This window comes from Hypanus sabinus, chromosome 5, assembly GCF_030144855.1.
Source record: "Hypanus sabinus isolate sHypSab1 chromosome 5, sHypSab1.hap1, whole genome shotgun sequence".
Lineage (NCBI taxonomy): Eukaryota > Metazoa > Chordata > Chondrichthyes > Myliobatiformes > Dasyatidae > Hypanus > Hypanus sabinus.
The window spans coordinates 2,915,861-2,942,996 of record NC_082710.1 but is presented as its reverse complement, the minus strand read 5'-3'; the positions used below and the strand labels follow the sequence as shown (position 1 = coordinate 2,942,996).

The 27,136-nt window shown below is 39.4% G+C and overlaps 1 protein-coding gene across 4 annotated transcripts in view; it reads right to left on the bottom strand.

Annotated features, from left to right (window-relative positions):
• The window catches only part of kiaa0825 (KIAA0825 ortholog), a 341,406-nt gene that overhangs the window by 155,016 nt on the left and 159,254 nt on the right, over positions 1 to 27,136 (bottom strand). Inside the window, exon 20 of one of the 4 annotated variants that reach the window (XM_059969306.1) lies at positions 12,733 to 13,757. The exons of the other annotated variants lie outside the window; for them this stretch is intronic. Within the exon in view, the coding sequence (XP_059825289.1) occupies positions 13,739 to 13,757 (19 nt within the window). The 3' untranslated portion in view covers positions 12,733 to 13,738. Of the gene's footprint in view, positions 1 to 12,732; positions 13,758 to 27,136 lie in introns of those variants that run through there. 4 annotated transcript variants of the gene reach the window in all.

The window sequence follows — 27,136 nt, the reverse complement described above, 5'->3', positions numbered from 1 at the left end:
CAGGGTGGACAGAAGGAAGACATGCGATCTTTGATGCTTAACTAAATGTATTGCTTCTTCTATGGCATAGGTTCCCAACCTGGAATCCATGGAACCCTTGCCTAATTGCATTTGTTCATGGTATGAAAAGGTTGGGAACTCCTACTCTAAGGATTAAGTTAGTGTGTGTCTGCTCACAGAAAATGGGTAGTAGGAATGGAATTAGTATGGCATAGAACGAGGCCATTTAGCCTGCAGAATGTATATGCTGTAATCCAATTACTTCCATTCCCTTGATCTTTCCGCCTAGAGGGAGAACTCATTATTATCACACCAAGGTCCATCTAGTTTCCTTCTGAGAGGCTGTAATCAGCTGTTTCCATCAGCTTTGCCTGTACAGTATTGAATTTCTGATACCTTCAGCTTTTGCATTCTTAAATATTTACTCAGAATCAGAATCAGGTTTATTATCACCAGCATGTGACCTGTAATTTGTTAACTTAGCAACAGCAGTTCAATGTAATACAATATAATGTTATAGAAGAAAAAAAGCAAAATAATAATATAACTAAATCAATTAGAGTATGCATATATTGAATAGATTAAAAATTGTGCAAAATACAGAAATGCTACAGATTAAAAAAGTGAGGTAGTGTCCAAAGCTTCAATATCCAGGTAGAAATCAGATGGCGGAGGGGAAGAAGCTGTTCCTGAATTGCTGAGTGTGTGCCTTCAGGTTTCTGTACCTCCTACCTGATGGTAACAGTGAGAAAAGGGAATGCCCTGGGTGCTGGAGGTCTTTAATAATGGACGCTGCCCTTCTGAGACACCGCTCCTTGAAGATGTCCTGGGTACTTTGTAGGCTAGTACCCAAGATGGAGCCGACTTAATTTACAACCCTCTGCAGCTCCTTTCGGTCCTGTGTAGTAGCACCCCCAACCCCCACCCCCCAAAAACAGACAGTGATGCAGCCTGTCAGAATGCTCTCCATGGTACATCTGTAGAAGTATCTGAGTGTATTTGTTGACATACCAAACCCCTTCAAACTCCTAATGAATTATAGCTTCTGCCTTGCCTTTTTTATAACTGCATTGATATGTTGGGACCAGGTTAGATCCTCAGAGATCTTCACACCCAGGAACTTGAAGCTGCTCACCCTCTCTACTTCTGATCCCTCCATGAGGATTGGTATGTATTCCTTCGTCTTACCCTTCCTGAAATCCACAAACAGCTCTTTCGTCTTACTGACGTTAAGTGCCAGGTTGTTGCTGCAACACCATTCCACTAGTAGGTATATCTCACAATGGTTGTATCATCAGCAAATTTATAGATGGTATTTGAGCTCCACCTAGCCACACAGTCATGGGTATATTGAGAGTAGAGCAGTGGGCTAAGCTCACACCCCTAAGGTACACCAGTGTTGATCATCAGCGAGGAGGATATGTTATCACCAATCTGCACAGATTGTGGTCTTCCACTTAGGAAGTTGAGGATCTAATTGCAGAGGGAGGTACAGAGGCTCATGATCTACAAATTCTCAATGAGGACTATGGGAATGATGGTATTAAATGCTGAGCTATAGTCGATGAACAGCATCCTGACATAGGTGTTTGTTTTGTCCAGGTGGTCTAAAGCCGTATAAAGAGCCACTGAGCCTTGTGCCTTTGACCTATCATTTAGTGTCTCTGTCCCCTCATCCTTGTGCCATCCACTAATGAAAATATCTTCTCCCTATTTGCTTTAAAGCAATCAAGATTTTGTACACATCTATCAAATGTCCATTCAAACTTATTTATTCCAAGGAGATCAACCCAAGGTTCTCTAATCTAACTTTGTTACTAAAATTCTTCACAAAGGATAAATTTATTAGAAGCAGACAATGGAAATCAAACTTGTATATGAAGAACATCTTTAAATTTTTAATGTCCATTCATAATCATTTTCATTGACAGTGACTGCAGCATATATTTATATAACTGACATTTTAGAAATGTGCATGTTGCAAAGTTTTCAGTTTATGGAGAAGTTTGTTGAAGGTCTTGGACAAGGATTTAAACATACACTTCATTTCAATACACTGGAAGTGCATTAAAGATGTTCATCACTGGTGGGGAGTTATTAAATTTGATTAAGCAATCAGTCATTGCATCAGTCTTTGAGGTAACCAAACTTTCTAACCAAAACAAGTCTTACAATTCTGAATTTCCAGTAAAATTTTAACATTCTCACTTTGATTGCAAATATTTTTCAGCTCCCTCATCAAACTGCAGTTTGACAGAACTAAAGAAAAAGATATTTTTAACTACTGTTCACATAGTGACAGCATCAGAATGAAAAAAAATCTTCAATTCACAGATCTGGACATTTAACTCAACAAAATATTCTGACCTCAATAAAAGAAAATTTACCTCTGTTTTTGTTTTGCATACAGATTTTAAAATCATGTGTTCTTCCAAATGCTGCAATTTAATAGACATTTTAGCTGATATACAGGTGTCTCCAGTACATGGAGTGACATATACAAACTTATTTAAAAAGCAAGCCCAAAAGGTTTTGAGAGGTCAAGATTAAAACAAAGTTCTAACTGTTAAATCCAGCATAAGCATACATATTAAAATGAAACCAATTTCATTTACCATTGTTTAAAATGATGTCCAATCCAAAGGCAGGTTACATTCTTTATAGTATTTTAGAAAAATATATTAATCAGTTTGTGAAATCCAAACAATTTACATTATGTTGTTGAATTGAGTATTGTAGTTAGGAAAGATTGTAAGTTTAATACATCAAGGGAAGGAAATGAAGTAGACATAAAGAATAGACATTTAAATTGCAGTTACTTATATCATTTAAAAATGCTGGGTGTGAGAGGTATAACATGGATGGAAAGAATAAAGCCAAAGTAAATGAAAGAGTGGTGAATTAGGGAGCTACAAGTGTAAAATCAGCAGGTGATAATTTACTAACACAGAAAGGTTCAAGGCAATTTCTGGATTACTTCACTTGAAAGTAAATGAGATCAGATTAATATATTCTGTGCTATGACATTTCTGTTTTGATATCAACATAAACAGACCACACTAACATAAGTTACTACAATTTGTTGAAATAAGCCAAAATCCATAAAATATAGGAACAGAAATTGGCGCATCGATTCTGCTCCGCCATTTCATCTTGGATGATTTATTATCCCTCTCAACCTTATTCTCCTGCCTTCTCCCTGCAACCTTTGATACCTTGACTAATGAAGAACCTATCAACTTTCTCTTTAAATATACCCATTGACTTGGCCTACTATCTATGGCAATGAATCCCACAGATTTACCACACTCTGGCTAAAGAAAATTTTCATCATCTCTGTTCTAAATGGATATTGAGTTCTGAGGCTGTGCCCTCTGGTCCCGTCCATCCCTGCAATATAGGAAACATCCTCTCCACATCCACTCTATCTAAACCTTCCAATATTCGATCAGTTTCCATAGAACATTACAGTACAGAAACAGGCCTTCTGGCCCTTCTGGGTTGTGTCGAACCATTTTTCTGCCTAGTCCCACTGACCTGCACCTGGCCCATATCCCTCCAAACACCTCTCATCCATATACCTGTCCAAGTTTTCTTAAATGTCAAAAATGAGCCACATTCACCACTTCATCTGGCAGCCCATTCCACACTCCCACCACTCTCTGCGTGAAGAAGCCCCCCAATGTTCCCTTTAAACTTTTCCCCCTTCACCCTTAACCCATGACCTCTGGTTTTTTTCTCCCCTGACCTCAGTGGAAAAAGCCTGCTTGCAATCACTCTATCTATACCCATCATAATTTTATATACCTCTATCAAATCTCCCCTCATTCTTCCACGCTCCAGGGAATAAAGTCCTAACCAATTCAACCTTTCTCTGTAACTCAGTTTCTCAAGTCCCGGCAGCATCCTTATAAACCTTCTCTGCACTCTTTCAACCTTATTAATATCCTTCCTGTAATTAGGTGACCAGAACTGCACACAATACTCCAAATTCGGTCTCACCAATGTCTTATACAACCTCACCATTACATTCCAACTCTTATACTCAATACTTTGATTTATAAAGGCCAATGTACCAAAAGCTCTCTTTACAACCCTATCTACCTGTGACGCCACTTTTAGGGAATTATGTATCTGTACTCCCAGATCCCTCTGTTCTACTGCACTCCTCAGTGTCCTACCACTTACCTTGTATGGTCTACCTTGGTTTGATCTTCCGAAGTGCAATACCTTACACTTGTCTGCATTAAACTCCATCTGTCATTTTTCAGCCTACTCCTCCAACTAGTCTAAATCCCTCTGCAGGTTTTAAAAACCTTCCTCACTGTCCACTACACCTCCAATCTTTGTATCATCAGCAAATTTACTGATCCAATTTGCCACATTATCATCCAGACCATTGATATAGATGTTAAATAATAATGGACCCAGCACTGATCCCTGTGGCACACCACTAGTCACAGGCCTCCACTCAGAGTAGCAATCCTCCACTACCACTCTCTGGCTTCTTCCATTGAGCCAATGTCTAATCCAATTTACCACCTCTCCATGTATACCTAGTGACAGATTCTTCCTAACTAACCTCCCATGTGGGACCTTATCAAAGGCCTTAGTGAAGTTTCAATGAGATCCCCCTGATTCTTCTGAACTCCAGGCCCAGAGCAATCAAACGCTCCTCATATACTAACCCTTTCATTCCTGTGATCATTCTCGTGAATCCCCTTTAGACCCTAACCAATACCAGAGCATCCTATCTTAGATAAGAGGCCTAAAACTGATCACAATACTCCAAGTGCAATCATTCCTACAGTTCCAATCAAAAATCTCCAGAACCTGGCCCTCTGTACCTCCCTCTGCAATGGATCCTCCATTTTTAAAATCAGAAGACCTGAGTCCGTGCAGATCAGACATAACGTCTCCACCTCAGTGACAGTCAACACCGGCACACCTCAGGGATGTGTGGTTAGCCCACTGCTCCACTCTCTCTAGACCCATAACTGTGTGGTTAGGCACAGCTCAAATGTCATCCATAAATTTGCTGATGACACAACTATTATTGGCAGAATTTCAAATAGTGACAAGAGGGCATACAGGAGTGAGGTATATTAGCTAGCTGAGTGGTATCACTCAACACCAGTAAGACCAAAGGACTGTTGTGGACTTCAGAAAGGGTAAGACGAGGGTTCAGCAGAGGAAAGGGTGAGAAATTTCAAGTTCCTGGGTGTCAATATCTCTGAGGATCTATCAGGACCCAACATATCGATACAGCTAGAAAGATGGCAACCAAGTAGTAAACTCCTAATTTCATTAAGAGTTTTGAGTAGATTTGGTATGTTATCAAAGACACTCACATATTTCTACAGATGTATCATTTTATGATCTCTCGTATGAGAGGGGGAGGGGTGACGAGGGGAGCACCTACACAGGATCAAAATAAGCTGCAGAGAGTTGTAAACTTAGTCAGCTCCATCATGGGCACTAGCCTCCACAGTATCCAGTACATCTTCAAGAAGCGATGCCTTAAAAAGGTGGCATCCATCATAAAGCACCCCCATCATCTAAGTCATGCCTTGTTCTATTTGCTACAATCAGGAAGGAGGTACAGAAGCCTGAAGGCACACACTCAAGGATTCAGGAACAGTTTCTTCCCCATTGCCATCTGATTTCTGAATGGACATTAAACCCTTGATCACTATATATACTTACTGTTATTCACATTTTTTCTGTTAGTTTGCACTATGTTGTACTGCTGCTGCAAAGACAACACATTTTGTAATATATATATATATATATATTAAATAGTTAAATTAAACCTGATTATGAACAATGACTTATAAAGCATAAGCATTACATCCTTGTTTTGTATTCTAATCCTCTTGAAATGAATGCTAACATTAAATTTACTTTCCTTACAACCAACTCAAACTGCAAGTTAACGTTTAGGGAGTCCTGCACAAGGACTCCCAAGTCTCTTTTTACCTCTGATATTTTAAAGTTCTCTTCATTTAAAGAAAAAAGTCCACACCCTTATTTCTTCTACCAAAGTGCCTGACCATGCACTTCTCTATTCTTTATTCCATCTACCACTTCTTTACCTATTTCCCCAGAAGCCCTTCTGTAGACACCCTGCTTCCTCAACACTTCCTGCCCCTCCACCTATCTTTGTATCATCCACAAACTTGGTCTCAAAGCCATCAATTTGTTCACGCGTTATTAACATATAACGTGAAAAAAGTGCCCCAACGCAGATCCCTGTCACTGGCAGCCAACAGCTAATACTCTCTTTATTCTGACTCTTTGCCCCCTGCCAGCCAGCCAATCTTCTATCCATGCCAGTACCTTTCCTGTAATACCATGGGACCATATCTTGTTAAACAGCTTCATATGTGGCATCTTGTCAAAGGCCTTCTGAAAATCCAAATAAACAACATCCACTGACTATGGTTTGTCGATCCTGCCTGTTATTTCCTTAAAGAATTCCAATAGATTTGTCAGGCAAGATTTTCTGTTCACGAAACCATGCTGACTTGGCCTATTTTGTCATAAGACCATAAGACATAGGAGCAGAATTTGGCCATTCAATCATGTCTGTTCCTTTTTTTCCCCTCCTCAGCCCCACTTCCTGGCCTACTCCCTGAAACCTTTGATGCCGTGTCCAATCAAGAGCCTATCAAGCTCTGCCTTAAATACACCTAAAGACCTGGCCTCCACAAAATCTCCTCTGTGGTAACAAGTTCCACATATTCACCACCATCTGGCTAAAGAAATTCTCCATATCTCTGCTTTAAATGGATGCCCCTCTATCCTGAGGCTGTGCCTTCTTATCCTAGACTCCCCCATCATTTCCACATTCATTCTGTCTAGGCCTTTCAACATTCGAAAAATTTCAATGAGATCCCCCCTCATCCTTCTAAATTCAGAATCAGAATCTGAATCCGAATCAGGTTTATTATCACCTGCATATGACATGAAATTTGTTAACTTAACAGCAGCAGTTCAATACAAAATATAGAAGAAAAAAAATAAGAAAAGTAATACTAATTAAGTATACAAATATTGAGTATGTTAAAAATAGTGCAAAAAACAGAAATACTGTATATATTAAAAAGTGAGGTAGTGTCCAAGGGTTCAATGTCCATTTAGGATCGCTGAGTGTGTGTCTTCATGCTTCTGTACCTCCTCCCTGATAGTAACAGTGAGAAAAGTGCATGCTCTGGGTGCTGGAACTTCTTAATAATGGATGCTGCCTTTCTGAGACACCACTCCCTTGAAGATGTCTTGGGTAATTTGTAGGCTAGAACCCAAGATGGAGCCGAATAGATTTACAACCCTCTGCAGCTTCTTTCAGTCCTGTGTAGTAACTGCCCCCCCCCCCATATCATACAGTGATGCAGCTTGTCAGAATGCTCTCCACGGTACAGAAATTTTTGAGTGTTTGTTGACATGCCAAATCTCTTCAAACTCCTGATGAAGTATAGCTGCTGACTAGCCTTCTTTATAACTGCATCGATATGTTGGGACCAGGTTAGATCCTCAGAGATCTAGACACCCAGGAACTTGGAACTGTTCACTCTCTCCACTACTGATCCCTCTATGAGGATTGGTATGTGTTCCTTTGTCTTACCTTTCCTGAAGTCCCCAATTAGCTCTTTCATCTTACTGATGTTGTGTGCCAGTTTGTTGCTGCGTGTCCACTCCACTAGTTGGCATATCTCACTCCTGTACACCCTCTCGTCACTATTTGAGATTCTACCAACAATTGTTGTATCATTAGTAAATTTACAGGTGCTACTTGAGCTATGCCTTGTCACACAGTCATGTGTATATAGAGAGTAGAGCAGTGGGCTAAGCACACACCCTTGAGGTGCACCAGTGTTGATCATCAGCGAGGAGGGTATGTTATCACCAATCCGCACCTATTGTGGTCTCCTGGTTAGGAAGTCAAGAATCCAAGTACAGAGGCTCAGGTTCTGCAACTTCTCAATCAGGATTATGGGTGAGTACAGATTTAGAGCTATCAAACGTTCCAGTATGTACAGAACCAGAGCTTTCAAATGTTCCTAGTATGATAACCATTTCATTCCTGGAAGCATCCTTGTGAACTTCCACAGAACTTTCCCTAATGCTAACACATCTTTTCTTAGATAAGAAGCCCAAATCTGCTCACAATACTCAAGGTGACTCCTCACCAATGCCCTTAAAGCCTCAGCATCACATCCCTGCTCTTGTATTCCAAGCCTCTTGAAATGAATGCTAACATTATATTTGTCTTCCTCACCACCGACACTACCTGTAGGTTAACATTTAGGATGTCTGCACAAGGACTCCCAAGTCCCTTTGCATCTCAGATTTTTGGATTTTCTCCCCGTTTAGAAAATAGTCTTCAAATTTATTTCTACTACTGAACTGCATAACCCTGCATATTCCAACATTGTATTTCATTTGTCACTTTCCTGCCCATTCTCCTAATTTGCTTAAGTCCTTCTGCAGCCTACCTGTTTCCTCAACGCTACCTGCCCCTCCACCAACCTTCATATCATCTGCAAACTTGGCAACAAAGCCATCTATTCCAGCATCTAAATCATTGATAGACAGCATAAAAAGAAGTAGTCCCCACACCAACCCCTGCAGGCAACCAGAAAAGGATACTTTTATTCCCACTCACTGCCTCTTACCAATCAGTCAATGCTCGAAAAAGCAGCCTCATGTGTGGCATTTTGTCAAAGGCCTTCTGGAAGTCTAAATATATAACATCCACTGCATCCCTTTTATCTATCTAACATGTCTTATCCTCAAAGAGTTCTAACAGGTTCTTCAGACAAGATTTTCCCTGAAGGAAACCATGTTGACTTGTCCTGTGTCACATGTACTTCCTAACTTCATCCTTAAATTTGACTCCAACATCTTCCCAACCACTGAGGTCAAGCTAACTGGTCTATAATTTTCTTTCTGCTGCCTTCCTCCTTTCTCAAAGAGTGGAGTGACATTTGCAATTTTTGAAAGATCCTTTCTAATACCATCACAATCTCTAATGCTAACTCTTTCAGAACCCTGGGGTGCAGTTCATCTGGCCCAGGTGACTTATGTACCCTTAGATCTTTCATCTTTTTGAGCACCTTCTCCCTTATAATAATAACTACACTCACTTCACTTCCCTCACACCATTCAGAATGTGGCACACTGCTCGTGTTTTCCACAGTGAAGACTGATGCAAAATACTCAATTAGTTCATATGCCATCTCATTGTCCCATTATTGTTCCTCTGGCCTCATTTTCTGTAGTCCAAAATCCACTCTAAACTCTCTTTTATTTCTTATGTACTTGGAAAAGCTTTTTCTATCCACTTTGATATTGTTTGCTAGCTTGCTTTCATATTTCATCTTTTGCCTCCAAATGATTCATTTAGTTGCACTCTGTAGGTTTTTAAAAACTTTTCAAACCTCTATCTTCTCCTAATTTCTGCTTTGTTGTCTGCCTTCTCATTTGCTTTTATAATCGCTTTGATTTTGCTTGTCAGACACGGTTGTACTATTTTTCCATTTGAGTATTTCTTTGTTTTTGAAATACATCTATCTTGCACCTTCCTCATTTTTCCCAGACACTTGTGCCTTTCCAGCTCTGCTGTCATCCATGCCATCATCTTCTTCCAATTTACTTTGGCCAACTCCTCTCTCATACCACTGAAATTTCCTTTACTCCTCTGAAATACTATTACATCAGACTTTACTTTCTCCCCATCAATTGAGCGCAATCATACTGAGATCACTGCCTCCTTAGGGTTCTTTTACATTAGGCTTCCTAATCACCTCCAGTTTATTACATAACATGCAAACCAGTATAGCTGATCCCCTAGCAGACTAATGACAAACTACTCCAAAAAGCTATCTCGTAGGCATTCAACAAACTCAATCTCTTGAGATCCATTACCAGCTTGATGTTCCCAATCATTATGCATGTTGAAATCTCCCATGACTATCATAACATTGCCATTTTGACATGTCTTTTCTATCTTCCATTGTAATCTGTGGTCCACATTCCAGCTACAATTGGGAGGCCTGTATATAACTGCCATCAGGGTCCTTTTACCCTTGCAGTTTCTTAACTCAACCCACAAGGATTCAACATCTTCTGATCTTATGTCATATCTTTCTACTGATTTGATGCCATTCTATACCAGCAAAGCCATGCCACCTCCAATGCCTACCTTCCTATCCCCCCCACTGCGATGTGTAACCTTGGACATTCAGCTATGTCATGTGCCTCCAAGTACCCCAAAAACTTATCCTTAATAATCCCACATCTTTCAATCACTGAAGTCAGTGTAACTGGCCTATTATTTCCTTTCTTAAAGAATGGAGTGACATTTGCAATGTTCCAGTCCTCCAGAACCATGTCAGAATCTAGTGATCCTTGAAAGAACATTACTCATGTCCACACAACCTCTTCAGTGACCTCTTTCAGAACCTTGGGGAGTACTCCATCTGGGCCAGATGACTTACCTACTTTCAGACCTTTCAGCTTCACAAGCAGCTTGTCTCTAGTTATAGCGATGGCACTCACTTCTGCCCCCTGACACACTGGCAATTCTGGCAATCTGCTATTAGAAACACAGAAACATAGAAAATAGGTGCAGGAGTAGGCCATTTGGCCCTTTGAGCCTGCACCACCATTCAGTATGATCATGGCTGATCATCCAACTCAAAACCCTGTACCTGCTTTCTCTCCATACCCCCTCATCCCTTTAGCCACAAGGGCCATATCTAACTTCCTCTTAAATATGGCCAATGAACCGGCCTCAATTGTTTCCTGTGGCAGAGAATTCCACAGATTCACCACTCTCTGTGTGAAGAAGTTTTTCCTCATCTCGGTCCTAAAAGGCTTCCCCTTTATCCTTAAACTGTGACCCCTCGTTCTAAACTTCCCCAACATCGGAAACAATCTTCCTGCGTCTAGCCTGTCCAATCCCTTTAGAATTTTATACGTTTTAATAAGATCCCCCCTCAATCTTCTAAATTCCAGTGAGTATAAACCTAGTTGATCCAGTCTCTCTTCATATGAAAGTCCTGCCATCCCAGGAATCAATCTGGTGAACCTTCTCTGTACTTCCTCTATGGCAAGAATGTCTTTCCTCAGATTAGGGGACCAAAACTGCACACAATACTCTAGGTGCGGTCTCACCAAGGATTTGTACAATTGCAGTAGAACCTCCTTGCTCCTGTACTCAAATCCTTTTGCTATGAATGCCAACATACCATTTGCCTTTTTCACCGACTGCTGTACCTGAATGCCCACTTTCAATGACTGGTGTACAATGACACCCAGGTCTTGTTGCACCTCCCCTTTTTTTAATCGGCCACCATTCAGATAATAATCTGTTTTCCTGTTCTTGCAACCAAAGTAGATAACTTCACACTTACCCATATTAAATTGCATCTGCCATGAATTTGCCCACTCACCTAGCCTATCCAAGTCACCCTGCATCCTCTTAGCATCCTCCTCACAGCTAACACCGCCGCCCAGCTTCGTGTCATCCGCAAACTTGGAGATGCTGCATTTAATTCCCTCGTCTAAATCATTAATATATACTGTAAGCAACTGGGGTCCCAGCACTGAGCCTTGCGGTACCCCACTAGTCACTGCCTGCCATTCTGAAAAGGTCCCGTTTACTCCCACTCTTTGCTTCCTGTCTGCCAACCAATTCTCTATCCACATCAATACCATACCCCCAATACTGTGTGCTTTAAGTTTGTACACTAATCTCCTGTGTGGGACCTTGACAAAAGCCTTTTGAAAATCTAAATATACCACATCCACTGGCTCTCCCCTATCCACTCTACTAGTTACATCTTCAAAAAATTCTATAAGATTCATCAGACATGATCTTCCTTTCACAAATCCATGCTGACTTTGTCCAATGATTTCAGCTCTTTCCAAATGTGCTGTTATCACATCTTTAATAACCGACTCTAGCATTTTCCCCATCACTGATGTCAGACTAACCGGTCTATAGTTCCCCAGTTTTTCTCTCCCTCCTTTTTTAAAAAGTGGGGTTACATTAGCCACCCTCCAATCCTCAGGAACTAATCCAGAATCCAAGGAGTTTTGAAAAATTATCACTAATGCATCTACTATTTCTTGGGCTACTTTCTTAAGCACTCTGGGATGCAGACCATCTGGCCCTGGGGATTTATCTGCCTTTAATCCCTTCAATTTACCTAACACCATTTCCCTACTAACATGTATTTCCCTCAGTTCCTCCATCTCAATAGACCCTCGGTCCCCTACTATATCCGGAAGATTAACTGGATATTTGAGAAACAAATCATGCTAATTCATTGAATACTATCTTGTTACTTGGATAATCATTTATGTTATGAAATGCCAGGAGGATCATGAGAGATATTGGTTATGCTGCAAAAGGATCTGGTGCTTTCCCAGTGTACATGACAAATAACCTCTTCTCAGGCTTCCAGCCGGGTGCAAGTATCGATTATAGCTGACATTTCGATGACAAACTTTGCCATCCCTGATGAAGATGGTAGAGTTTGTCATCGAAATGACAGTTATAATTGATAACTGCAACCAGGTGGAAGCCCGTGAAGAATTTATTCAAATTGATTATGCTGTTTAACAGTTAAAATTTGCATTTAAACATTAATAACTAAACATTTAAATCTCTAGGAAAAAACACATGAAACTATAAACCAAACTAAAATTCTAATGCAGGTGATATAATGACGGAAGGAGATAGCAGCTGTAGTTACTTGGACTTTTTAATCAAACTGGTCTATATCTAAACATTTTCTAATTGCTGGGCAGCTCAATGATCTGTTAAGTCCTTTGCATTTTTATAGAGAAACAACAGTGTACTTTGCATATGTATACAATCTTTGTTTCAGCATTCCTCAAATAATAGCTTTGCGACATCTGGCGGCATGAAGTGCCTCCAAAAAATTGTTTTCAAGAAGACTTGTTATTCTTCTTTTCTGCTGCAAAAGGTTTTGATACCCCCTAGTGGGGGGAATATTGCAATCTAGTTAATTTAAAAGCAAGGTGATGGACACTTAAAAATTAACAAAATGCGAAGGCTATACATGTTGGGATAGAAAGACATCAAAATAAAAGAACTGATTCCAGCCCGATGTCAGAAAAGCTTTGTATAATTTTATTGTACAGTTTTGTACAATAAAAAAGTTACAGTTAACACACACTAACAAATATAATTGTCATTTAAATCAGTTTTCAACTTGACCTGTGTGATTCCTGTAAAATGTGGCAAGAGATAGGAAATCTATTTACTCTTTTATCTGACAATTCAATATTCTGAATACAATGGCTATAAATTGACCTGAACAAGTACAAAGCACATTTACAATTACAAAACTGCCATTATTGCTACAAGTTTCATGTTGTATACAAAAAAGTTAAAAGACAAACATATTTATTTATAGTTCTGCAATATATCAAGTAAATACAATTTGATTTCCAGTTCAATAAGAACATGGAAATCTAACCTATTTAGACCTTAACTTCTGAAAGTCTCTTTCCTTCTTTGAGTTTTCCTGCCACATTTACTAAGTTGTTAAGTTACTTTCCTTACAAACTCCTGATGGGGCTTAGCAATAATTTAACTCTTCTAGGATCCTTTGGTACGTTAAGGCAGCTTTACAAATGGCAGTTGTTTTGTTATGCGGATTATATTGTGTCAATCAGGAACAATTTTCAGAGGGGTAGCTATTCATTTCAGGAATACTTGCCTATAATGCAAAGAAAATAATTTGTACATCAGCTGGATAATTTTGTCACCACTTTGATATATCATAATAATACGATAATCAATTTTTAATTCTGCCCAACTTTATTAACTTTCAATACGTGAAGAGCACTTTGAAAAATCTATGAAACACATTTGTACGTGGTTTCTATGTCATTGATATTCTTTAAAAAAACTAGTACTTCAATCATGAGAAAAAGAGAGAAAACGTAATTTACTTTTATAGCCTGCAGCTTATTACAATGTTTTAATAAGTACAAAAATTCCACCTTCGAAAATGAGCAAGATATTGGATAAGGAGTGAAAGGAAGGAAATGTATAACATATGAATGATCAGAAGTTTACGTGACGGGTTTATGTCAAGTAGGTCAACATACAGAAATGCAATCTGTGACAGTTTTCTTTTATGTCACGAAGAGTCTATGCCTGTATGGTTTAACTGGTACTGTAGATAAGCAAGACTGAATCAATTCAGTACATATTCACTTTTTTTTTTAATTTTCATATGCCCCAGGTGTTTAATTCTTTGAACAGGGTATTTTTATTCAATATCATTGTCTGTAACATTCAAAATTTATTGCTTTATAAAACTAAAATAGGAATTTGTCACTGTTTCTTGTATTTTTTATGACAGAGAATATGATGACAGTAACACACAGTACTTAACAAAAATAAACAGACTATTACCTGTTTCAGTGTGGCATATCCTGCTGGCACAGGCTCACCACCCACAATCAGCCCATATCCCATCACACCCTTTTACTGGGCGTGGAGAAGCCTGCATTGCTGGCCCTCAGCATCCCAGACTCCAGTGGCTTACATGGTGGTAGAGATTTCAAAGTAGAGAAGCTCTGCTTTACATACAGATACATACCAATGCAGAAGTTCAGCTCTCTCAACCAGCAGCAAAAATCCTAGCCATTAGCTTTAGTTAATCGTATGTGAAAACTTCTTTTCATACTTTTTAGAAAACATAATGGTAGCATCGTGGTTGGCGTGTTTTGACAATTCTGAAGTTCAGAGCCATTCAGTAAGAAGTCTGGACCTGATGGAGTGCATGGGTTTTTCTAGGTGCTCCAGTTTCCTCCCACAGTCCAAAGGCCTACCACAAGGTTAATTGGTCATTGTAAGTTGTTTAATGATTGTGTTAGGATTAATTGGGTTTGTTGGAGTTGCTCCGGCAGTGTGGCTTGAAGGACTGAAAGAACTTTGTCTGTGTTCTATTGCTAAATAAATAAAATGAAATAATGCTGCTCTAGGACTCTATCTCACAGTAAGAACTGTAGGAGTTACCTTTTCTCACAGGAGCTAAAAACAGTCTCCTTCATTAGGTCACCTTTAGATTTCAGTCAGCAAGTGAGAAAGCCCAATTTTAATGGAATATACAGTGCCAAGCTATCCTGCAGCCTTTGACTAACAGCTACATGATGTTTTAGAAAATGACTTGTGCAAACTTGAACTTGGTAGTTATGTTAGATACAGTCTGAAGGGCAATGGCCATACAAAGCCTACTAAAATGTAGGCTCAATACTTCTATTTTGTACACTGATTTGAAGAGCTAACTGAAACATTGCCTAAAATATTTCCTCCTATTTGGGCCACTGTCACTCACAAATTAACAAATATTTTACTAGGTCAATATAAAAAAAATTCTATAATAATAAATTTGTTATTGAATGATTACTCCAGCCAGTTTATTCTAACATGATTTAATAAACCCTACCCTTTTCACCTATGCTATCTGGATGCTTAACTCATGTCTCCCTAGACAGATCCTTTATTTCCAATTGAAGGGAGGTCAGCGAGTTCCTGGTGGGCAAAGGAATACTTCAAAGATAACATCAAAATCACCCTGAAGAAATTCAACATTACATATAAAAACTGAGAAGGCATTACACTCAATAGATATACCTGGACAAAGTCTGTTCAAAAGCGATCTCCACTGTACTGCAGAGAACAACTGGCCACTGTGAAAGGAGAAACTGAACAACCAAAAAATCCCAACCACTAAGTACAGCTACCACTTACAGATCCTCAGATTGACCCAGAATACGTGGACCCCATATTGGCCTCTCCAGCCACCTGAGAACCCACCAATAGACAACCTGACTTAGGAGAACATCTTGCTTGACTCGAGTGATCACACTACCTAGCTTTTTCACTATTTTACCTTGCAAGAAAGCTCATGGCCTATACAACATAATAAGTACCTCTTTTGAATGATGCTCAAATTTGTCTTTTTATGTGATGAAGTGAACTATGAGACATTAATTACTGTTACATTGTAAGATAATCTACGTAAGACCAGACACAATGGAAGTGGTGAATACTAAGGATTGTAATTGATTTAAACTTTATAGTATTAGATTTTCTTATTTATTCTCTCAGACTTTAGGAGAATCACTTTGTGCATGCTTAGTTTGCAAAACAATAGTTGTATCTGGACTTCAATTTTCAGAGTAGTCTTATTCTTTTGTTCTACTCATTAATTTTCTTTTCTGCTGACACAGAGTACAAAATTAAAGAGACTACGTCCTCCCCATGAAATGCATGCGTTTTCCCTGCATGCTCCAGTTTCCTCCCACAATCTGAAGACATACCAATTAGTAGGTTAATTGGTCATTGTAAATCGCCCTGTGATTAGGCTGAAGTTAAATCAGGGGTTGCTGTGTGGTGGGCCAGAAGGGCCTATCCATGCTGTAATTCAATTAATAAATGTAGCTCATTAGAGTAATTCAGACATGAAATATACTCAGAAGCATGGTGTTCCTAAAATGGTAAAAGTAAGACAAACAAGTCCAAGAACCTTGAGTATTGGGGGAGGGGTTGGATAATGAAACAAAAGGTATCACACTGGAGATATAGATAACTGAAAACAGAAGAGGCCCAAAAGGGAATAGAAAGTGTGTGAAAACGCGAGACATTCTAGATACAGTAATCCAGTTATCCACCTTGCTGACAGGAGCAGCTCAGGAATGTGTGCTTAGCCCACTGCTCTACTCTCTCTACACTTATGACTGTGGCTAGACATAGATCAAATGCCATCTATAAATTTGCTGATGATGCAACCATTGTTGGCAAAATCTCAGATGGTGATGAGAGGGTGTACAGGTGGGAGATATACCAGCTAATTGAGTGGTGTCCTACCAACAACCTTGCACTCAACATTGGTAAAACCAAAGAGTTGATTGAGGACTTCAGAAAAAGTAAGACGAGGGAACACTAGCTAATCTGCATAGAGGGATCAGAAGTGGAGAGACTGAGCAATTTCAAGTCCCTGGGTATCAATATCTCAGATTGTCAGCTAAAACACTTGAATATTTCTGCACGGAGAGCATTCTGAATGGCTGCATCACCATCTGGAATGATGAGCTACTGCACAGGACTGAAGTAAGCTGCAGAAAGTTGTAAAATTAGTCAGCACCATCATGGGTACTAGCCTCTGCAGTATCCAAGACATGCCTCAGAAAAGTGGCATCTATCGTTGAGGATCCCCACCACCCAGGACATGCCCTCTTCTTATTGCTCCCATCAGGAGGGAGGTGCAGAAGCCTGAAGACACATACTCAATGATTCAGGAACAGCTTCTTCTCATCTGCCATCTGATGTCTAAATGGACATCGAACCCACGAACACTACCTTTCAATCTTTTTATTTCTGTTTTTGCATTACTTATTTTAATGTAACTATTTAATACAGATGTATATACTTACTGTAATTTTTTTTCTATTTTTATCACGTATTGCATTGTTCTGTTTCCACAAGTTTAACAAATTTCATGTCGTATGTCAGTAATATTAAACCTGATTCTGATTCTGATTCTGGAGTAAATTCCTCCAAATTACTGCATCTGATGTCATCAGTCTTGACACAGGGTTTTGATTATTCCTTTGCCTCCATAAATATTGCATGAACTCCAGAAGTTTGTTTTTGTATGATATAAAAAATGTCTTGGGTCAGGGAGGCAAAGGTGGGACACTAAATAGCACAAGCAGGCAAGATTAAGGAAAAAGGAAACATTTTGTAAGTATATTAAGGGCAAGAGGGTAACTGGAGAAATTGGTATTTGGTTTATTATTGTTACACGTATCAAGGTACAGTGAAAGCTTTGTTGTGCGTGTCATCAATGCACTACATCTGTGCTCAAGGTAGTACAAGGGAAAAGCAGAATGCAGTTATCGAGAAAGTGCACTGTATGCTAACAATAAGATGCAAGGCCATTATGAAGTAGATTGTGAGTTCAAGAGCCTATTTTGTCATACACGAGGTCAGTTCAATAACCTTGTAACACCAGGATAGAAACAGTCCTTGAGCTTGCTGGTACATGTCTTTGTATCTTCTGACTGCTGAAGGGAGGAGAAGAGAGAGTATCTGGGTGAGGAAGGGGTCCACTGATTATGTTGGCTGCATTTTGAGGTAGCAAGAAGTGTATAAAGAAGTTATGGAGGGGAGGCTGGATTCTATGATGTGCTGATCTGGGTCCACAACTCTGTAGCTTCTTGCGATCTTGAGGAAAACAGTTGCAATACCAGACCATGATGCATCTGGATAGAATGTTTTCTGTTGTGCATTGATAAAAATTGGTGAGGATTAATGGAAAGAGTAGGGCATATTTTACATCAAATTGACCATCTGTGAGTGGCACACAAGTACGTAGATGACACGGGGTCCACTGACCCCTTGCTTAATGGCAAGGGATAGAAAATGTTAGGAACACCTAGTTTATGAGGAGGTATTTCAGCTGGAGAACCTATGGAGGGGAACAGTGGAATTCTAGAACAAAATTCTAAAAAGGAAGGAGATAGAGAATCATAGTCATAAAATCATATAGCTTGAAATGAGACTATTTGGTCCAACTTGTCCAGACTGACCCATGGACACCCATTTGTATTAATCATATAGACTGACATTTGAGCCATTCTTTTCTGTGCCTAAGTGATTCAAGTGCTTATCTAGATACTCATTAAATGCTATGTGTGATCCAGCTTCAACCACTCTCTCAGGCAGTGCATACCAAATACTTACCACCATCTGGGTGTAGAAGGTTCCTTCAAATTGCCTCATAAATCTTTTCCTCCTTACCAATGTTCTTTAGTTTGAAATGAGGAAAGATTTCCTGCAGTTTATCCTATCCAAAAGCATCATAATTTTATATACCTCAACCAACTCCCCTCTTAACCACCTCAAAAAAGTGACAACCAGTGAGAACTGATCTAGCTTCTCCAGTCTCTCCTCATTCAACATCTTTGTGAATCCTGGCCTGACCAGGATTATATACCAGAGTTATATACTTCAAGCATAAATAACTTCCTCTACATTCAGTGGCCCAACAAATGAAGACCAGTATCCCATACATCTTCTTAATTACATTATCTACCTGTGCTGTGCTGTCACCTTAAAGCTCTTTAGATGACACACATAGGCTCTTCAGTTCTTCAGACTCCTTGGGACCTTACCATTCACGTTGTATATCTTAGTCTCACTGGACTCCCAAAATGTATCATCTCACTTTTACCTGGATTAATTTCTCTCTGCCATTCCTCAACCTATCGAGAAACATAGAAAACCTACAGCACAATACAGGCCCTTCAGGCCACAAAGTTGTGCCGAACATGTCCCTACCTTAGAAATTACTAGGCTTACCTATAGCCCTCTATTTTACTAAGCTCCATGTACCTATCTAAAAGCCTCTTAAAAGACCCTATCGTTATCCGCCTCCACCACCATTGCCGGCAGCTCATTCCATGCACTCACCACTCTCTGAGTAAAACGCTTACCCCTGAAATCTCCTCTGTACCTACTCCCCAGCACCTTAAACCTGGTTCCACTTGAGGCAACCATTTCAGCCCTGGGAAAAAGCCTCTGACTATCCACACGATCAATGCCTCTCATCATCTTGTACACCTCTATCAGGTCACCTCTCATCCTCCGTTGCTCCAAGAAGAAAACGCCGAGTTCACTCAACCTATTCTCATAAGGCATGCTCCCCAATCCAGGCAACATCCTTATAAATCTCCTCTACATACTTTCTATGGTTTCCACATCCTACCTGTAGTGAGACAACCAGAACTGAGCACAGTACTCCAAGGGGGTCTGACCAGGGTCCTATATAGCTGTAACATTACCTCTCAGCTTCTAAATTCAATTCCACGATTGATGAAGGCCAATACACCATTTGCCTTCTTAACCACTGAGTCAACCTGCGCAGCTGCTTTGAGCATTCTATGGACTCGGACCCCAAGGTCCCTCTGATCCTCCACACTGCCAAGAGTCTTACCATTAATACTATTTTCTGCCATCATATTTGACCTACCAAAATGAACCACTTCAGACTTACCTGGGTTAAACTCCATCTGCCACTTCTCAGCCCAGTTTTGCATCCTATCAATGTCCCACTGCAACCTCTGACAGACCTCCACACTATCCACAATGCCTCCAAGCTTTGTGTTATCAGCAAACTTACTAATCCATCCCTCCCCTTCCTCATCCAGGTCATTTATAAAAATCACGAAGAGTAAGGGTCCCAGAACAGATCCCTGAGGCACTCCACTGGTGACTGACTTCTATTTGACACATTGGTGTCTCATTGCAATGTATGTCTACCTTCCACACTCTCAGCACACGTCTTTGTGTCATCTGCAGATTTATAAATCATACTTCTGACATGTATATTGAAGTTACTAATGTATTTTGCAAACAGCAAATTTCCTAGCACTAATCCTTGAAGGACAACACTGATTACATGTATCCAGTTGCAAAAACAACATCGTACCATTTTTTTCTATCTCCTATTGCCTAGCCAATTTTGGATCCAGTTTGCTAATCTCCCCAGATCCCACTGGCCTGAACCTTTTGATCAACTCTTATCTGTGAGAGCTTCTCATAAATCTAACTAATGTCCAAGAACATCACATCTACTGCTCTAGCTCATCTATACTCTCTGTCACTTCTTCAAAGAAATTAATCCAATTAGTCAGGTAGTAATTTGCCCTTGAAGAAGCTATGTTTTTTAAAAAATTAGTATTGTTTTATTTATCAGATGTTTTCATAGCCTTAAAACATATAAATCCCCATAATCAGGAGAACTTTTCAAAGAACTAGGTAAAATTATGACGGGAGTGAAGATGATATGGTCTCCATGGAATTTAATGAGGCCTGTGAAAGGTCTCAAGTGGGGCAGTGGTCAAAGAGATCTCATATTGATGAGTTGGTAAGGTATTTGGAGCAGAAGCAGATTGAGTCATCGTGTAGAAAATTAAGCCTTCAGCCCACATACACCCATGGCTACCATCAGATTAAATTATGTCAGGGGTTCAGAACCTGGGGCCTACAGATCCCTTGTTTAATGCTATTGGTCCATGGCATAAAAAAGGTTGGGAACCACTGATTTATGCTAATCTCACTTCCAAAACTTGGTCTATAGCCTTTTAAGTCTTGAAGATTCAAGTTAAGATACTTTTTAAATGCTGTGAGATTACCTGACTCCACCACCTTTTCAAGTAGTGCATTCCAAATGATAACTACCTTTTGGCTGAGAAAACTCTACTTCAGCTTTCCTCGAACCCTCTCAGTTCTCAACTTAAACCTATTCCCTTTAGTTTCAGATATCTTTATTATTAGGAAAAGATTCTCACTGTTCAACTTATCTATGGTCCTCATAACTATGTGGTACTTCCATCATGTCCCTCCTCAGCCTCTTCCTCCCCAAATAAACAAACCCAACCTATCTAGTCACTTCCCATAACCGAAATATTCCATCTCTGGAAAAATCCAGCGAATCTCCTCTACACCCTCTCCAGTGTAACCACATCCTTCCTATTATGTGCTAACCAAAACTGTACAAAATACTCCAGATGTGGTCTAACCAAAGTTTTATGAAGTTGTAACATGACCTGCATGCTCTTATATTCTGGCTAATAAGGCTCAGAACAATTTATTTTCTTTAAAACTTTATCAGGTTTTGATGTGACCTTCTTCAGCAAATTCCAGATAATCTTTAGTGCACAGCGAGTATATACTTTCTTGGTTTAAGAAGTCAAAACTGTACACAACAGTCTAAATATAATCTCACCTAGAGTATAAATAATTATTGTTAAGACTACTGTACTCCAATTATTAAGCTTTCTCAATATAAAGATTAGCATACCATTTACCCGAACATTGTGGACATGTTCTGAGTATTGTTGGCATTCTATGTTGGTGTCAAATATATGACAACACTTGAGGGCTGCCCCCAGCATACCCTCATGTGTGTTGGTTGTTAACGCAAAATGACACATTTCCCTGTATGTTTTGAAATGCTCACAATAAATAAATTTGAATCACCAATCACTGCTGTAGCTCAGTAGTTATTGCCTGCCTACTTGAGAAGAAACTTTTTATTTCCATTCTTTGCTCTGTCCAATAACCAATTCTAAATACATATCAGTACGGTAGCATCAATTCTGTATATTGTTTTCTTATTAACCCATCTCCTATATGGCATCTTTATCAAAAGCCTTCTGGAATTCCATTGCTTTCTCCTTTCCTATCTTACTAGTCATATGCTCAAACAACTCCAGCAGATTAGTCAAACATCATTTTCTTTCCATAAATCCATGTTGACTTTTGCTCATCTTCAGGCTGTTAGGTGGGTAGTTGGACAAACTGGGGAAGTTTTCTCTGTAGTTAGAAGCTGCAGAGGGACCTGACAGAGGTACATAATATTATGAGAGGTATACTATAGATAGGGTAGATAGTCAGAGTCACTTTCCCAGGGAAATGTCAAATACCAGCGAGTAGTACAATGCAAGGTATTTATATACAGAGAGCAGCAGGCACTGCCTGGAATGCACAGTCAGGGCTGGTGGTGGAGGCAAACACAATAGTGTCAGCTAAGACACATTCAGAGAGGCTCAAGGAATACACAGGGAACATCAGACCATGTGCAAGCAGGTGGAATAAGTTCAATTTTGGCATCGTGGTTAATGCAGACACCCTGTCTTCTTCCTGTGTTATACTGTTTTGTGCTATGTATTTCAATCTTTAATTTAGCTGATCAGCCAAAGATTAATTAATTTTCTCTTAAGTGTGCCTTAAAAATTATTTTCATTTTTTGCATTATTTCTTTCAATGCCAACTACTGGCTGCCTGCTTTCATGCCTTTCATTGTATTCTCATATTCAACCATTGTTCCTTCATAATTTCATAGCTTATTTACACTTAAGCCCTAGTTTCACATTTTCAAACTCAATGTAAAGTTCTATAATATTATGCTTATATGATATTATTGCTACTCCCCCCCCCCCAAAGGTCTTTTTACAACAAGGTTATCAATCAGTCTTTTTCATTGCACCAAATGATCCAAAACAGGCTTTGCCCAAGTTGTTCCTTCTATAATGGTCTAGAAAAGTATCCCAAATGCATTTCATAAATTGATCTTTCATATTATTTCAGAAAATCTGATTTGTTCAGTTTATAGGCAAGTTACAATCTCCCTTAATTACTATATTCTTCCTCTTACACACATCTTTAATTTCCTGATATACCCAATCCAATGCTACTTTTTGTATCTATAAATAGCTCTTAACAATATTTTTCCCCTTTCTTCTTGACATGTGTTCTAATAGTTGTGGGTAATGCTCAAGCTTTAAGTTTCAGCCTAGGAATCTTACTAAAGTGCTTTAAAATGCAGGCATTAAACAAAAGTTCAAGCTTTCTCAGAAATTAATGCACTGCTTTCAAATTAAAGTAATTACCTGCTAGTTAATGAAAAAACATGGTATATTAGGATTGCAGGATTACGATTGGGGATTTGACCAGTTTCATACATAAACAACAAGCTGATTGACCTGAGACACCATCTCTGTTTCTCTCTGCTGATGCTGCCAGATCCTTTCAGTACTTCCAGCATACTCTGCTTTTATTTTATAAAAGATTCATATTTGAATAGGAAGAGAACAATTAATTACATAATTACTTTTAATTTTGAAGAATAATTTATACTTGGAAATCTCAATACGCTTTTCTGATGAGGTTAACATTTTCTGCAGCATTTCCATCAGAGTCACGTAACAGAGTAACTGTATTTACACGTTCTGTCTTTCCCAGCCAATTAGCATCAGCAGACATCATGACAATGCACAATTCAACGTTACCTTCACTGTTTAAAAACATTATCAAAAAAATCAGTTGATTTCCTCCTGTGTACTCAAAACAACAAAAAGAATTGTAATTAAATTAGTATGCTGGTTTATTATTGTCATACATACCAAGGTATAGTGAAAAACCTGGTTTTCAAGATCATTTCATTACAACAGTACATTGAGGGAGCACGAGGGAAAACAATAACAGAATGTAGAATAAAGGGTATGGCTACTGAAAAGGTGTAGTGCAGGGAGACAATAAGGTGGAAGGTCATAACGAGGTAGAATGTGACGTTAAACGTCCATCTTATTGTACTGGGGATTGTTTAATAGTCTTATAATAGCAGGACAGAAGCTAACAGAGATAGATCTACCAAGAATACTCCAGAGATTAGAGATATTTTATTGAATGTTGTTCTGGGTTTCTGAGAGCCTGTAATGCAACATGATTCCCTGCTGAGGCGGGAAAGAAACCTATCATAGCAGGAAACACAAACAAGAGAAAATCTCCAGATGCTGGAAATCCGAGCAACACATATATAAAAAGCTGGAGGGACTCAGCAGGCCAGGCAGCATCTATGGAAAAAAGTCCTGTCAAAGGGTTTTGACCCAAAACATCGAATGTACTTTTTTCCATAGATGTTGCCTGGCCTGCTGAGTTCATCCAGCATTTTGTGTGTGTTGCCTATCATAACAGGAAGATGTTTTAAACACTAAAGACAGCCCGCGGGAGAGGACATACTATAGTAATGAATTAATTCACAAGTTCACAAATCCCTTTCCTTCTGTACCTCCTCTATTCAATGGGGACTTAAGCTTGAATGTCATTCTAAAATGTACTTCATGCAACAACATTTTGGAAAAGAACTGAATGTAACACTATGAGCAGACAGCTCTGAGTTCCTCAAATAGAATCCACAGTAAGGCATCCAAGAACCAGTATTTTCCTTTCCCTAGGGCTTGAGTTATGCTACAAAGTCTTGTCGTAAGCCATCTTGAGCAAAAGAAGTGCGATAAGCTCTTCTATTCTCTACTATTAAATTTGTATCCAATTAGTTTAACCTAAAGAAATATTTGATACAGAAACTTATTGCGCAATATAAGCTTAGCCAAAAAAAACAGTTAATTCCACTTCAACACACACAAAACTCTGGAGGAACTCAGCACGCCAGGCAGTATCTATAGAAAACAGTAAACAGTCAACATCTCAAGCCAAGACCCTTCTTCAGTCCTGAAGAAGGTTCTCACCCTGAAACATTGACTGTTTACTCTTTTTCATAGATGTTGGCTGACCTACTGCGTTCTTCTAGCATTCTGTGTGTGTTGCTTTGGATTTCAAGCATCTGCCTTTCTTGTGTTTATGAGTTAATTTCACTTCTTTATTTGAGATCTATGGTTATGAATCTTCTAATCTTCAATTATCAGTATAATGATAAAAGAATGTAATGCTCTCTAATCTTTGTACAAATTAACTATGTTACTTTTTAGTTCTATTCTTTTGTGCTGTGGAATTCAGGCCCTTCCAATTCACTTTGTCATGAATTCTCATTACTGAATGCTGTTAAATTAAATCTCTCCTCACCTTGTCTCAAGGAAAAAAAATCTTGTAATCATAATATTTTGTCCTCTACCAACCACTCTGTCAAATTTGTTTCCAATGGCAAACTTTCAAATCATTGCAGGTACTTCAAGCCACCATTCCTCACCAAAGCTAGCAATGAATCATGTAACACAGAAACACTATGACAATTCACTTGCATTAGGCCCATTGTCAAGTCGGAGTTCTTGTTCTTTTTTGAACATATGCAGCTTCCTCAATTGAAAGAGATGAATGCGCCTACCTGAAGGTTTTTAACCGGATTCCACTCAATGACTAAACAACTTTTCCTTTTTTTCCTTTTATTTTTCACAAGTGCGGCAGTTTGATAGTTCCGTTAGTTATTAGTCAATAGTCATAAATCATAAATAATCAGTCATAAGTCAGTCATAAGGTTAAATCATTAGTCATAAGCCATTAAGTATAAGTTGTCCTCAGGTTAAGGTTAAGGTTTAGGGTGAAAAACTAGCTGCCTCTCGGACTTTGTATACGAATTCAGACCTGCACCTCTGTTTCTCTAATGGACCATTATGGCCTCCGACTGTTGTGGTTTCCAACCGGGCGAACTCTCTCGAAAGTTCGCGAGCTCTTCGTAAGCCTCGCGTCATTTCCAAGAAGTGCCTGCGCGCAATGATCCCTGTGGCGGAGTTAACCCAAACGCAGTGATGGCAGTGCTCTTTGCCAGGAAACAGTCTCAAGTTACTTAAAGCTCAGTATCTTACCGCGGTTTTCAATGCTGCTCTCGGACTGCCACCGCGATGCTGTTCTCAGACTGCCGCTGTGATGCTGCGGGGTCCGCCCAAATGTTCCGGGCAGAAGCAGCGCTCAGGCAGTAGGTCCCGTCCAGTCTAGCAGTGAATTCTTGCTCTTACTTTTAAATTTTATTTTCTTTTGTCTCTAGGTCTCAATACTTCCTAGAAACTTCCTAGAAGTTTGACTTGACATCCATTGCTATCCATACCTTGGAAATCCATACATTTGTCAATCTGTTCCTTAAATGTGATGAGAATATCAGCCTCTGTCACCTCTACAGACTCCAACCAACCTCTGTGAAAAAGATCTCCCCCCCCCCCACCCCCCCACCGACTCCCTCTAAACTTTCACATTAAAACTAAGGCCTCCTGATTTGGACCGCTATCTCCACCATGGTAAATAAAAAAGAATTTTACTATCTATCGTATCTACTCTCCTCATAACATTATACACCTTTATCAGCTCATTTCTTCCTCTTCAGGGAAAGCAATCCAAACCTATCCCTACTCTCCATATAGGATGCCATGGTAGCATAGCAATTAGTACGATGCTATTACAGCTTGGAGAGTCAGAGTTCAGTGTTCAATTCTGGCACTGTTTCTAGTTATTTGTATGTTCTCTCTGTAACCACGTTTCCTCCCCGAGTCCAAAAATGTACTGGTTAGTTGGATAACTGTCATTGTAAATTGTCTCGTGATTAGATTAGGGCCAGATCAGGGTGGGTGTAGTGGTTGGGCAGCGTGGCTCATTAGGCTGGAAAAGCCTGTTCCTTGCTGTATCTCATATAAGAATAACTGAAATGACAACATCTTGGTGAACCTCTTCTTCATTCTCTCCAGCAAAATCACATCCTTCCTATTGTGCACCACTCTGCAGCTTTGGCTATAT